A 13734-nucleotide genomic window follows, 5' to 3' on the forward strand; every position below is an offset into this window, starting at 1 on the left:
TATAGTGATATATATATATATATATATCATTTATAAAATAGCCAAACGACACTTACAAACAATTTTTGAGAAATTTACAATTCCAACAAAAATGTATAAAACCCTAAAAATATCATCATCGCATAATCGATTGATAATAGTCTTAACAAAAAACTTCATCCGAAGCAATACAATCTGTGAGTTCTCTCTAATTTGGCATAAGATTTGCAGATGCATAATTTTTTGGATGAATATACTTCCGTGGTCTTCTAAACTTCAGTAGAAATTGCGAAACCTTTGATCTTCATTCTTCAATAAACAAGTAATTAAAATCCATACCATGAACACCATCTTAAGGATGGTTTCTTTTTATTGAAAGCAATTAAAGAGAATTTGGGGCTTTCTACCGGTAAAAACCAGTGGAAGCCCCTACAAAATTCACAAATAAAAATCAAGAATGAAGGAGATGAAGAGACTAGAGAAGTATGGAAGGATTGAAGAAAAAACAATGAAAAACCCCTAGCAAAAGAGGCTAGGAAAAACCCTCCCAAGGGAAAACCCTGGAGAGAACTATCTCTCTCTAAAAACTAGGACTATAGTGATATTACAGTTTATTACTCCGTAGTATAAATAACCCTATTAGTAATAATTTGAAATAGAATATTTTAACCTTATGTGAGTTGACGCCTACGTACAGTGATCTTACAATTTATTAGTTTATAAGTCGTTGAACAATCAAGTTAGGGAGGGTTTGGTTGATCATGAAGAAAATTACAGTATTTTATAATGTCCAAAAAAAATATATTGCAAATGTGAAGCACTTGACATTAGCAACAGATTATGCAATGTTAAAATAGAAAGTTGCAATACGAAAAGACTAGCTTTGTTTGTAATGCCACCTATCCCCATGCCTTCCTACTTTCGAGTATTTCAATCCTATGTTTGGTTACGCACATGCTCAAGGGTTCGCCACCTTAAGAAACTGAATTGAATTTAGACTTCACAAAATAAAAAACGTAAATACCTCATTTTATATATTAAAACGTGAACATGTAAATCGAGACATTTTTTAATAAGCAAAATGAGACATTTAAGTTATTTATTTGCCAAATCTGAGCTCAATTTGGATTTTAAAGATCTAAAATAGCCTCTAAAACCTTTAACGGAACATTTTCCAACACGCAAATTGATAAAAATTATAAATAAATGGATAGTGGGCCCCACTAACGGAATTTTTTAACGATGGGATAACGATAAGGTTACCGTATGGAAACAAAATGCATATTGGGGTTACAGTGTGAAAAGTGATATATGTTAGGGCACAACGTAGAAAAGTGAAAATAACATGGTTGCTATATAGAAAAACCCTTTTTTTAAAGAATGGTCAGAGTTACTTGGTCAGAGGTTACTCGATCAGTCATGGGTTACTTGGTTAGTGGTTACTTAGATGATCGGGGGTTACTCGATTGGTCAGGGGTTACTCAGTCGGCCAGGGATTACTTGCTTGGTTAGGGGTTACTCGGTCAGGGGTTACTTGGTAAAGGGTGGGTTACTTAGCTTATTTATTTAGTCAGGGGTTACTCAGTCGGTCAGGGATTACCTGGTTAGGGGTTACTCAGTCAGGGGTTACTTACTTAGTTGATCAGGGGTTACTCAATCATCACGATTACCTGATTAGGGGTTGTGTGTTAGTTGGCCACACACAAAAGTTGTTGAATACTTTAAGTTCTTTAAGGTAGTGCTCCCTTTACCTTTACATAAACTTTCATATGTGGCTGCCTGGCCACACGGTGTGGGCAGCCATTTTTTTTTTTTTGAAAGAATGGTTGGGGCTACTTAATTGGTCAGGGGTTACTCGCGCGGTCAGTTAGGGGTTACTCACTCGATCAGGGGTTACTAGGTTAGGGTAACTTAGATCATCACTCGGTCAAGGATTACTCGGTTAGTCTGGGGTTCCCATATCCTGGCTTCGCCCCTGCCAAACACACACAAAAGTTGCTATTTATAGCGATCTTAATGATCTACAAAGGCATACAACTGATAGATATTATGCTGTTATAATATTTGTGATAAATTAGAATATACCCCTTTCATGCACGATAATTTCACTATATTTAATAAAAAAAAAATCATTTTATAAAAATAACCTAAACAAAATACAACTGTAACGTATACTGTATAACTTTTTCTTATTTTGCATATTTGTAATGAAATGAAAACTGAAATATAGTGAAGAGTGGATTAGATAAATGAGTATATTAAAACTATATCATATGAGTTGTTTTAAAAAATTCAATGACAAATTGATTTTTCGTTTTATGAACCAAATAAATATTTTGAAATTATGTATTGTACCCAATGGAAAGGAATAATAGAAATATTCTTATATACTGGTGCATAAGGCACCAACCTAAGGATATTGTTTGCCTATTTGGATGATTATTGACCATTAAATCGTCAAATACGTAAAACTATACCCTTGGATCACTATACATTTGCGTGTATATAATTATTTTGAGAAATTATAACCCTATTTTAATGATGTTATGAAAATGTTAGAGGTACAAATTATAAAAGGATGAAATTTTAATTAAATAATTATCTTATATGATTATAAATATATATATATATTAATATTATATGTTAAATTGTTCATACCCAAAATTTAAAGGTAAGAATAAAAAATAATGTATTGTTCTATTATACAATATACGAAGCAAAAGCCGAAAAATATTCCTTCAAAAAAAATATATGAAAGATTTTTTATTACATATATGGAACATATGTAAATCAAAAGTATCAGAATAATATAATTTGGTGAATAATTTGTAATAATTTATAGTTAGTAGAAAGTAAATGAAGAGAAACAAAAACGTTTAAAAAAAAAAAAAAACTCCGTAAGAAGATGTTTTGGAGGGAAAAAACAGCACCAGGGAGTGACACGTGTCATTCATGGTGACAATACAAGTCTTACCACCTTAGCCAACCATATAATGTGTGAAGTTATCCAACAAAATTATAGTTAACTTGGGTAAGAATGTAAGATGATTAGTCCTTATTTCCTTAATTGTACTATTTGTTACATATCATAGGATAATTTAACAACTTATATTAAATTTTGTTACAAATATTGAATATGGTTCTCCTAATACAAATCTTTAATCAAAATATTAAATTTTGAAGATAATCATCAATACATTAAGCAAAAATAATCAAACGTTAATTACAAACTAGCAACTCGGGGCATTGCCCGAGCCACACACTAGTTGAGAAATAAAAAATAGGTGGAGAATGGGCCCCACTAACGGTGATTGAAATAAAAAAACGTAACTCTATTAATAGCAAGGTGGTATAGCTACTAATTATGAGAGGATTGATGTGTAACTTCTAGGGGGGAGGGGGGAGACTTGAAAATAAAAACACAACTAGTTTAGGACCCGTGCCATGCACGGTCTATTTAAAAAAATTTCAAAATTTGACAAAACATACACATAAAATATAAAGCGTGAACAAATTAAACAAAAAATTGACATAATGTAATGTTGTAATAACCATTTTATTATTGTTAATGATAAAGTATTTGTCAAGAAAAAATCATTAAAGAAATAAATTAAAACACAAACAAATATAGAGAAAGAATAATGTTGAATTGCACATGTGTTATCATTTGCTTTGCCTTTTATTTTTTTCATCTCCGGTAGTTTTTCTAGAAACTTGAACAATTATTATTGGGAAATTCCCAACGGTAACCCTCTACTTTTTTAATTTCTCAATGGTAACTTCAAATTTTCAAAATTATCAAATATAACCCCAAATTAATAATTAATCATTAAATGTGACATTAGTAGCTACGTTATATGCATGTTTAATGAACCTTTTTCTGTTAAATAGTCCTAACCTTGGTTAATTATTATAGTTAATCTAATTTCCTCCATGATAATTGACCAACTAACCAGAAACTGTCTTACGTTCATGATAATTAATTATGCTTTGCCTCCATGAAATGAAAGAAAAAGTGGCGGCTACTAGCAACTAGCAATAGGCCCCTAAAAGGCAAATAAAAATACTATAGTATATTTAGAATTTCAATCAAGTTCCCGCAAAAAAAAAAAAATTTAAAAAAAAAAAATCAATCAAGTTGGAGTACTATGTGAGTAAGTGGAAAACCTGCTTCCCCATATTTTTACATACATTTTGTAAAATAGTACTCCAACTTAAAATAGTACGAAGTAGAATATGATGTAAGACATATTATAATGATAAACAATAAAAAAAAATGTAAATGATGATATATAACATGTCAGGTCCACTTAAATAAATAATTTAAACTAAACTACTTAAATTAAGATTAAAGCTAAATCTAAGCTTAAACACAAAAGTAGTCCAATAATAAACTAGCGGAAACTAACGCAATAGTATAATGAAAACTAATGTTCTTATTGAATGGGACAATCAACAATGCTCTACATTGCATTCTTCTTCTTGCTTTGTGCCTTTTTCTGCTTTTGTGTTGGGGCTCTCTGACAAGTCAAAATATTATGGCCAAAATCACCACAATTACCACACCGTAAAGTCTTAGATCTTTTCCCTTTTCTCTGCTCTTCCTCACCTCTTTTTCTATTTTTCACTGGTCTTCCAACTCCTCTTTTCATCACGGGAGGTTGAATGACTAGCAAATCGGTTTGAGGCCACTGCTCTCTATCCGGCACTGATTTTATACCATTAGCATATGCCATCTTATACCTCTTTACAGAGAACCACTCGTGCACAAATCTTAAGGGGTCCAAACCTGCATGTAATATGGCCCTCATGCCATGCTTGCATGGTATTCCAGTCAATTGCCAAGCATTGCAAAAGCATGTGTGGTTGTTAAGACTCACCGAAAGAGATGACTTCCCATCCACAATTTCATACTCCCCTTGACTTGATAAGTATGCCCTACAAGTTCTTGAATCACTACAAAGTACTTGAACCCTCTTAACAATGTTTGGACATACATCAAGCCTATCCCATTTTTCACACATTTCTCTTCTTGTAGCCAGCCTAACCATAGTGACCCTCCTTATACCTATTCAAAATTCAAAAACAAAAGCATACAATTTTAAGTATCAAGTCAACAGTAGTTTAATAAATTTACAATTTTTAATAACATATACATGGTTTTACTATTATTTACCTTCAAGTAAGGTTAGAACAGGTCTACACCTATCAATCCCAAGAGTGGCATTGAAGCTTTCAACAAAATTTGTCTTGTTAACATCACATTTTAGTGTTGGATTGAATTTGTGCTTTGTCCATCTCTCTTGGTCACCTAAATTGGCCAACTAAATTCTTGCAGCAGGTTTAACCTTCTGAATTTGTGTCATTGCCTTTTTGAAGGTGAATTCTGAATATGCACCACAAGCTAACCAGAACAGTTGCAACATCTTTGGTCCTGAGAAGGGTTTCTTCCAATTAACACTTAGATGCTTACAACAATACCTTCTTCCAACTTTTGGCCATAATTCTGAAGGAATTGTGTCTTCGATAAGTGCAATTACTAGATATATCAAGGATCACTATTATGGAGATAATAAGTTCATTCTATTGGGGCGTCATCCTCTGTTGCTAGACTATGAGAGATGATCTTTGGGCTAGTCAAATAGTCCAAAGCCCTTTAGAATGGATCCTATATTGGTCACAAGGGTATTGGGTTAAGCAAGTTAGAGGCCCATTAATGGGCCTCATGAGCAATCAATTAGTCATAAGCATGAGTGGGCTAAGTATAGTTTGAGTGGAATTAGGAAGTGGGCTTGGATTTGGACTTGGGCTATTATTTAGAGATGTGATCTATAAATAATAGCCTTGCCTAGGGTTGAAATACAAGTCACAATTCACATACTGTGAATTGTGAATCAAGCAACCATCATCCAAAAGCCCTCACTCTCTCCCTCTCACACGCACGCCCTCTCTCTCCCCTCTCACCCACGGCCGGCCACCCCTAGTGGCCACGTGGTGTTGCGCGGTGGTTCTTGGCTAGTTGATCGTTCGTTCATCTCCGTAGAAGGTTGATAGAAGTGTTCTTTCGCGACTAACTAGCATTAGTGGAGGTCTTAATCTGTGCCCGTGGACCAAGTAGAGGAATCACGCTTGAGGTTCTTTATCTCCCTTTGTTCTTGCTCGATCGCACGTGGAGTCACGCTTCAAAGGTACGATTATTTGTGCTTTATGTGTTATGCATTAGATCCTTGGATTAGGTACTATATGAATATGATTCATGTTATTTCCGCTGCGTAGTACCTATAAACTCCTACAGTGGTATCAGTTAGCCTATTGCATTTACGCATATTGCCAATAATTCTTTGATAATCCACAATTTTAATTCAATTAGGAGGGAGAATAACTAATTATGGGTCAATTATTATATTAAATGTGATTTAACTCTTGGAATTGATTAAATGTGATTTAATAATGCTCAAAATAGCCATGAAGTGATCCGAATTTTGCCCCAAATTAATCAAAAAAAAAAATTCGAATCCCTAAACCCTAATTTCGAAAATTTCGAAATTTTGAACCCTAATTTGTGTTTAATTTTGATTTATTTCGATGGTAATATGTTTAAGGAATTTAATCTATTTGATTACATGTTAAAATTATGAATTTTTCATGATCAAATGATTTAATTTAAGTGTTAAATTAAATTGGGGATTAATTTCATCAAGAACCCTAATTTCAAAATTGAATATGATTTAATTTTGGGATTAATAGGACCACATAAAGTTTAATTGATTTTTACAAAATTTGTTTTGTTTTAATTAATTAAAATAAAAATTATAAAAAAAAAAGGGAAATTACAGCAGCAGCACCGCGGCTGGGTGGCCCTGCCACGGTGGTGCCGCTGCTGGTGGTCCGGAGGGAGGGGCAGGGAGGGGCAGCAGCAAGGATCAGAACAGCAGCAACAGCAGTGCCGCACCGCAGGTGCACGGTGCTGCTGCTGCTGCCCTGCGCCGCTGCACAGCAGCGTACACCTTGCGGTGTACGGCCACCGTGGCTGGCTTCGGCTGGCCACACCACGGTGGCTGGCGGTTTTTCAAAAAAAAAAAAAACAGTTTTGAAAAATTATTTCAGGATAATTACGAATTATTTTGAGATAAAATCGGTTTTATTTTGGATAAGTTAAAATATTTTGAAAATAAATCTTTTATTTAAGGATAAAATCAAATATTCAAAAGTTGTTATATTTGATATCATCCATATTTAAGTTGTTAAATTGGTAATTATCCTAAATTAAAGTGGTTAATTATGGATAAGATTTGTTAAATTATTCTGAGCATATTCCAAAAGGATAATAATTGATTTAAATAATGTGATTATCCCATAATTAATTTTGGATATAATTGATTTAAAATATGTGATTGGCAAGTAATTAGGATAGAATTCCTAAATTATTTAGGATAATCATGGAAAATAAATATGATTTATATTCCATAATTTCAAATAAGATTTGATTCTATCTCACACCTAAATTAAAATATATGATATTTTATAATTGGTTATGATTAATATCTGATATTATCTAATTACAGTAATTAATTAAAATATGAGATATTTATAGCCATGTTTCCTTCATTATGATCATCAGATGTTATAGTTTAGGAAAGCATGATGAGTGATTTATTATATGGCACTTCATAATATATGATATTGGTTATTGCTATATATATAGACTAGTATGGCCCATAGATTCTAAAATACGATCTGCGCATCGTGATGTATTTTTGTAATCTAAATACGGTCTGCGTACCGTTGAGTATTTTTTGTAATTTATTTTATTTTATTTAAGTAGTAGATAGAATAGAATAAAATTACAGGTTGCAGTTAATCCAAAAACCAATGAATTGAAGGCCCAAAGGAGCAAGATGGATGCGATCCATGATGATTCAAGTGGGAGCATTTACTTTATTAGTTTTCTTAGGATTAGGGGCCATGCTATGTCTTATTTATGCATTCAGTATTTTATGCATGTTAGATTTTATTGATGTTTTGTGATGATGCGCTAGAGTTCACTATTTAATCACAACATAATAAATCTAGATCCCAGTAATATTGATGCAGCTTTTCCAATTAAAAACCCGACGAAAACCTTGATCGTTTGTGATGGGTCAGCACTCAGCAGAGCATCATAATATATCTTGGGGAAGTGGGGGTAGAACCGCATATCTACACTTTTAATTGGTTATATTCAACAAGGTTACCTAAATCGTTTAGAACCTTGAAGCTAAGAGTAATAATTAAACATGCGATGGTTAATTATTCAACCAAGAATTACAAGAGTTGTAATCAGTAAAGAGTTTACTCACCTTGAAAATGTAATGGTTGATTGCAGAGCCTCACTCTGGTTAATTATTGCACGAATAAAGGATCTTGGAATCACTTAATTCAAGTTGGGATCACTTAAATTGAATAGAGTGTTTTAAAGTTACCAAATTTAATTCGCTTATGGTACTTTAAATTTTAATAAACATAATTGAATTTTGCGTTTACTTGTAAGTAATATATCGTTCTAATTTTATTATTATATATAATTTCCTCGATTGAAAATAAAGTTGAGAAACGTTCTCAAAAAGTTTAAAAGATAATCCATAAACCTATATCCCAATTTTGCTAAGATTGTTCTAAAAGGCAAGTTTTAGAAATTCATATCACAAGTCTAAGGTTGGTTTTATTCAAAATGTTTGAGTAAAATACCAACACATCTTCATTTTGAAAAATGTTTCAAGGGATATAATGAGATGGGAGGTACAAATCCTCCAAAAGACAAGTATAGAAATCCAATAAAATCTCTTATCTTCAATATGATTGAATATGAAAAAGTGATTGGAAATATCTATGATCAAAAGTTGATCAAATGACAATATTCTTCATCTATTTTATATAGAGTTTAATACTTGATTAAACTCAAATATAAATAATGATAGAATAGACTTAGCAAAATCATGAAAAATGCTTAAAGTAGTTGAGCAAGGTATCATTTTGAACCTTAAGAGAAATGTTCTAAGTGGCTCAAATGGAAAGGTTTAGGAATATATGAGGATTGCATTAAGAAGTTATAGGCCAAGAATTGCAAACAAGTTGCTACTTCTCAAACCTAGAACTACTTACATGCTAAAAGTTGTTATGAACAACAAATATTTCAAATTAAATGGATCAATTCCAATTGATTAGATACTACCTCATATAGTTGGAAGGTAAAAGAATGGAAATGTTCCAATTTAAGAATTATATTATAGAAATTGATTTGGCATATTGCTACTTCTTGGACATATGATGTCTTGTTTAGATCATTCATTGCACAATGTGATTGAACTAAAGGAAGAAGTTATTGCTAAAGGAGAAATAAATCTACAAGTTTAGAAGCAAATGTTGCTACTTCACAAGTAGAATCTATAAGTTTGGAAGCAAAAGTTGCAACTTTACAAGTAGAACCAGTATTTCACCACTAATAATTGGCTAGAATTAAATAAATGTTATTCATTCTTGCCATTATCAAAACACCATTCAATGTTAGTAATGACTAAGCATCGAAGATTCAAAAACGTGGAATAAATGTTATTCTATGCTTCATCGAGTCATAATGTGTTTTGAATTGCTAAATAAGTTTAAAGTTCTATATGATAGAAATAATTAAACCATTTCTATATATAAATTGTCTCTAAAATATTAATTAATTCGAATGAAAATGAAAATTGCATGCGGAAGATCCAAAAGGATGGACTTTCAATATCATTAGATTATGAATCTATTGATGCATGTAATTATCATTCTAATTTAAGGTCGAATACATATCGATGTAAGAAAACCAAAGGTTCAAAGGTTAGAGACGACAATGAAACTTCATTTGTGATATGATCACTACTTATGCTTAGTTGAAACATAAGGATAAAAATTTTGAAATGTTCAAAATGTTTAGTATGAAGTTCAGTATCAACTTGACAAGATAATGATTACACTACAATATGATTGTAATTGTGAAAATTTCAGTCAAGACATGTACTTGGCAACACATTCAAAGTATTGCGATATGATCGTAATAATGAGAATTTAAGCCAAGACATTGATAAACATCCAAGAGTTGTGAAATCGTTTTACAACAAAGTCCGAAAGAAAACCTTGCGAAGTGTTTATGAAGGAAGTTATCAATCTATATGAGATACATTTTGATAATGGATGTACATTACCTATCTTCCAACTATTGTTCAAGGGATATACTTTTAAAATAAGCTACAAAACTAAACAAAAACTACATACGTCAAATCAAAAGTAGCAAAGGCTTCATATGTGATATGGATAAGAAAAGTTCTTATAAAGTCTTTCTACAAAGCAAGGAATAAAAGTTGTATTGAAACGTTTAATGCACATTCGATTCCTATATAGAGCACGGGGTACTACTACACAAACCATACTTAGCACAAAATGTTTGTTGCTCAAGTAGGTGCCCTTATGGAAATTGTTCCAAAAGGTCAAGTGGGAGTAGTGTAAATCTCAAAAGAGTTTGAGAAAAGCAACAAACAAACATAGTTCAAAACCATAGTTGGTTCACCCTATGCTAAATATGCCTCCTCAAAAGGCAAGTGGGAGTATAAGAATCTTGAAAAGTTCGAGAGCCTTGAAAGAGTTCAAGAAAAGTGATTTCGAAAATCTTGAAGAAATTCGAGAAGTAATCGAATAACATCAACAATATGAGCATGATTCACCTCATGTTACAAATGACAACGCGTGGTCTCATTAAGTGTAATGGGATTAATAACCATGTGTCGAAGGTAGTACATTCCAAGTGCACATCTTCTATTGTCGTTTCTCATTGAAAACTAAACAAAGTTGTTGTATGAGTTTCAATTGTTGCATTCAAACCCACAATGATGACTAGCATATGTAAAACTTAGTCAAAGAAATATGATTTCATATTGACTAAGAGTTCTAAAATATTTATTTTGGAACATTATGATTATGCAAGAATAAAGATGATTTGACAAGTTATGACTCGGAGTGGTTTTAAAACCATGAAATCTGAAATAGATTCTAAGTCTGTAAGCAAGCGTATGACACTTGAATAATTTGCCTAAGTTGGGTGAAACCCATATAAGCAGAGCAGACAAGAAAGAAAAATGTTTTCTAAAGCAAAGACTTGTTAAAGGATTCAACTAATTCATAGTATGACTATGATTATGATGAAACCTTTACATGTTGCAAAGATCTATTAAAGATACTTAGTGATTTCTACCTTATAAGATTTGGTAGATGGATTTCAAAACACTTTCTTGAAATTGTTCATGAAATAAGATTTGTATATGATACAATCAAATGTTTGGAGATCCAATAATCCTAGGGATGCATAGAAGATCCACAATGGATTGTAGTTAGCATCAGGGAGTTAATGTTCTTAATTTTGCGAGTTAGTCAAATCGTTTGATGTTCTCGTAAAATGAAGGAAAAGGTCTTGAGTGTACAAGACGTTTAGTGGGAGCTATGAAGTCTTCTTGGTCTAGTACAGAATGCAATTATTGAAGGATCAAGTAATGGCTAATGCATTTTGTATGAAAATCTTAAAGAAGAAGATGAGTACATTTGGAATTCAAGATCTATATAGATAGGTCTCGAAGGATGTTTGAGTTTTGGTTAAGAAGCTTATATTGATAAGATTCTTATAAGGTTCAACATTATATTGAAAAGAGTTTCAATCCCATGTGACATGGCACGTTGCTTAATGATTCAATACCTTGAGAAAGGTTGATGAAATTAAGACTTTGAGTGATGATCCTTATGCAATTCGCAAAGGATGCATCATGCACATGCCATGGACTATACTCGTCTATTTGATTCGCGTGTTTTAAAGAACAAGTGATGATAGATTTCAATCGAAATCCAATGCAACGTTGGAATACAAATTAGAAATTCCTAAGTTCATTCCTTGCGAAAGGGCGAAGGAAAATTCTTAGTGTATGGAGATTAAAATGATTATAAAATTTAGAAATTGCAAAATTCATGTTTATGAGAATGTCTCATGAACTCTACTTACTAAACCCCTTCCATGACCAAGGTATAAGAGTCATACTAAGGTTTTTGGATTGAAGCAAGTTATGTAATTTTAGTTGTGTATGTTTTGAGAAAGCATATTACAAAAGTAAATACATTAGCTTGCAGAATTATGTTTATCAATTGAAACAAAAATTCAATCTTATTTAATCGTGGTTTCAAGATTAAATAAAATGTCCAAAATAATTATGAATTGATGGGATCACTAGGTTAATGACCTTTTGAATGAAACCCCACAGGTGAACTAAATTCATATATTATTTAAGTTCCTAGTTCGGAATCATTAAAGTGGACATAAATGATTTCCAATAATGAACTAGCATGTTAAGATTGATTGGATAGCGCAGTTTCATGGGCTATAGGAGCGTAGTGATGCTCGGTCAATCACATGGATATGCATGAATGATGCATGATCGAACTATTGACCTACTTTGAAGTTCAAGTATAGAGCTTCCGGATATATTAGTGGATTCCTTTGACATGAGTGGAACATTGATCTCATTCAATGGATGTTATAACTGTGGTACATTCAAACGTCTTCCCGTAACTGGAGATTATAAAGGGTGTTTCCCGGTTATTTCAAAAGTTGAGTGGGAGCTTTGGTTGCCATAAGATTGGATAGAGTCTACCTATTAAATTAGGAATGTGTCATGTTTTGGCCTCTTGAAGAGGGAGAATTCAGAAAATGCATGGTCGTGCTCAAATGTGTTACATAGTAACCATTTGTTTTGTAATTCTAACTCGGATTTCAAGAAACGATTTGTAGATTAATATAGATTGCATAAGATGCAATCATATTATCAAATCGACACAAAATGACTTAAGGAATTTGAATATTGCGCACTTGTCTCAGACAAGTGGGAGATTGAAGGAATTGTGTCTTCGATAAGTGCAATTACTAGATATATCAAGGATCACTATTATGGAGATAATAAGTTCATTCTATTGGGGCGTCATCCTCTGTTGCTAGACTATGAGAGATGATCTTTGGGCTAGTCAAATAGTCCAAAGCCCTTTAGAATGGATCCTATATTGGTCACACACAAGGGTATTGGGTTAAGCAAGTTAGAGGCCCATTAATGGGCCTCATGAGCAATCAATTAGTCATAAGCATGAGTGGGCTAAGTATAGTTTGAGTGGAATTAGGAAGTGGGCTTGGATTTGGACTTGGGCTATTATTTAGAGATGTGATCTATAAATAATAGCCTTGCCTAGGGTTGAAATACAAGTCACAATTCACATACTGTGAATTGTGAATCAAGCAACCATCATCCAAAAGCCCTCACTCTCTCCCTCTCACACGCACGCCCTCTCTCTCCCCTCTCACCCACGGCCGGCCACCCCTAGTGGCCACGTGGTGTTGCGCGGTGGTTCTTGGCTAGTTGATCGTTCGTTCATCTCCGTAGAAGGTTGATAGAAGTGTTCTTTCGCGACTAACTAGCATTAGTGGAGGTCTTAATCTGTGCCCGTGGACCAAGTAGAGGAATCACGCTTGAGGTTCTTTATCTCCCTTTGTTCTTGCTCGATCGCACGTGGAGTCACGCTTCAAAGGTACGATTATTTGTGCTTTATGTGTTATGCATTAGATCCTTGGATTAGGTACTATATGAATATGATTCATGTTATTTCCGCTGCGTAGTACCTATAAACTCCTACAAATTCTGCACAAGCCTTTTCAATGGC

The 13734-nt window shown here is 33.0% G+C and overlaps 1 protein-coding gene across 1 annotated transcript; it reads right to left on the reverse strand.

The window, feature by feature from the left end:
- Nucleotides 1-4442: 4442 nt before the first annotated feature.
- On the reverse strand, nt 4443-5405 carry LOC145600790 (uncharacterized). Its single transcript, XM_081656653.1, has 3 exons — nt 5305-5405; nt 5156-5211; nt 4443-5047 (listed from the first exon to the last, which is right to left on the reverse strand). Exons 1-3 carry the CDS (start codon nt 5403-5405, stop codon nt 4443-4445), a joined length of 762 nt encoding a protein of 253 aa, XP_081512779.1.
- Nucleotides 5406-13734: the final 8329 nt, after the last annotated feature.

This window comes from Chenopodium album, chromosome 21 (assembly GCF_948465745.1).
Source record: "Chenopodium album chromosome 21, dcCheAlbu1.1, whole genome shotgun sequence".
Classification (NCBI taxonomy): domain Eukaryota; kingdom Viridiplantae; phylum Streptophyta; class Magnoliopsida; order Caryophyllales; family Amaranthaceae; genus Chenopodium; species Chenopodium album.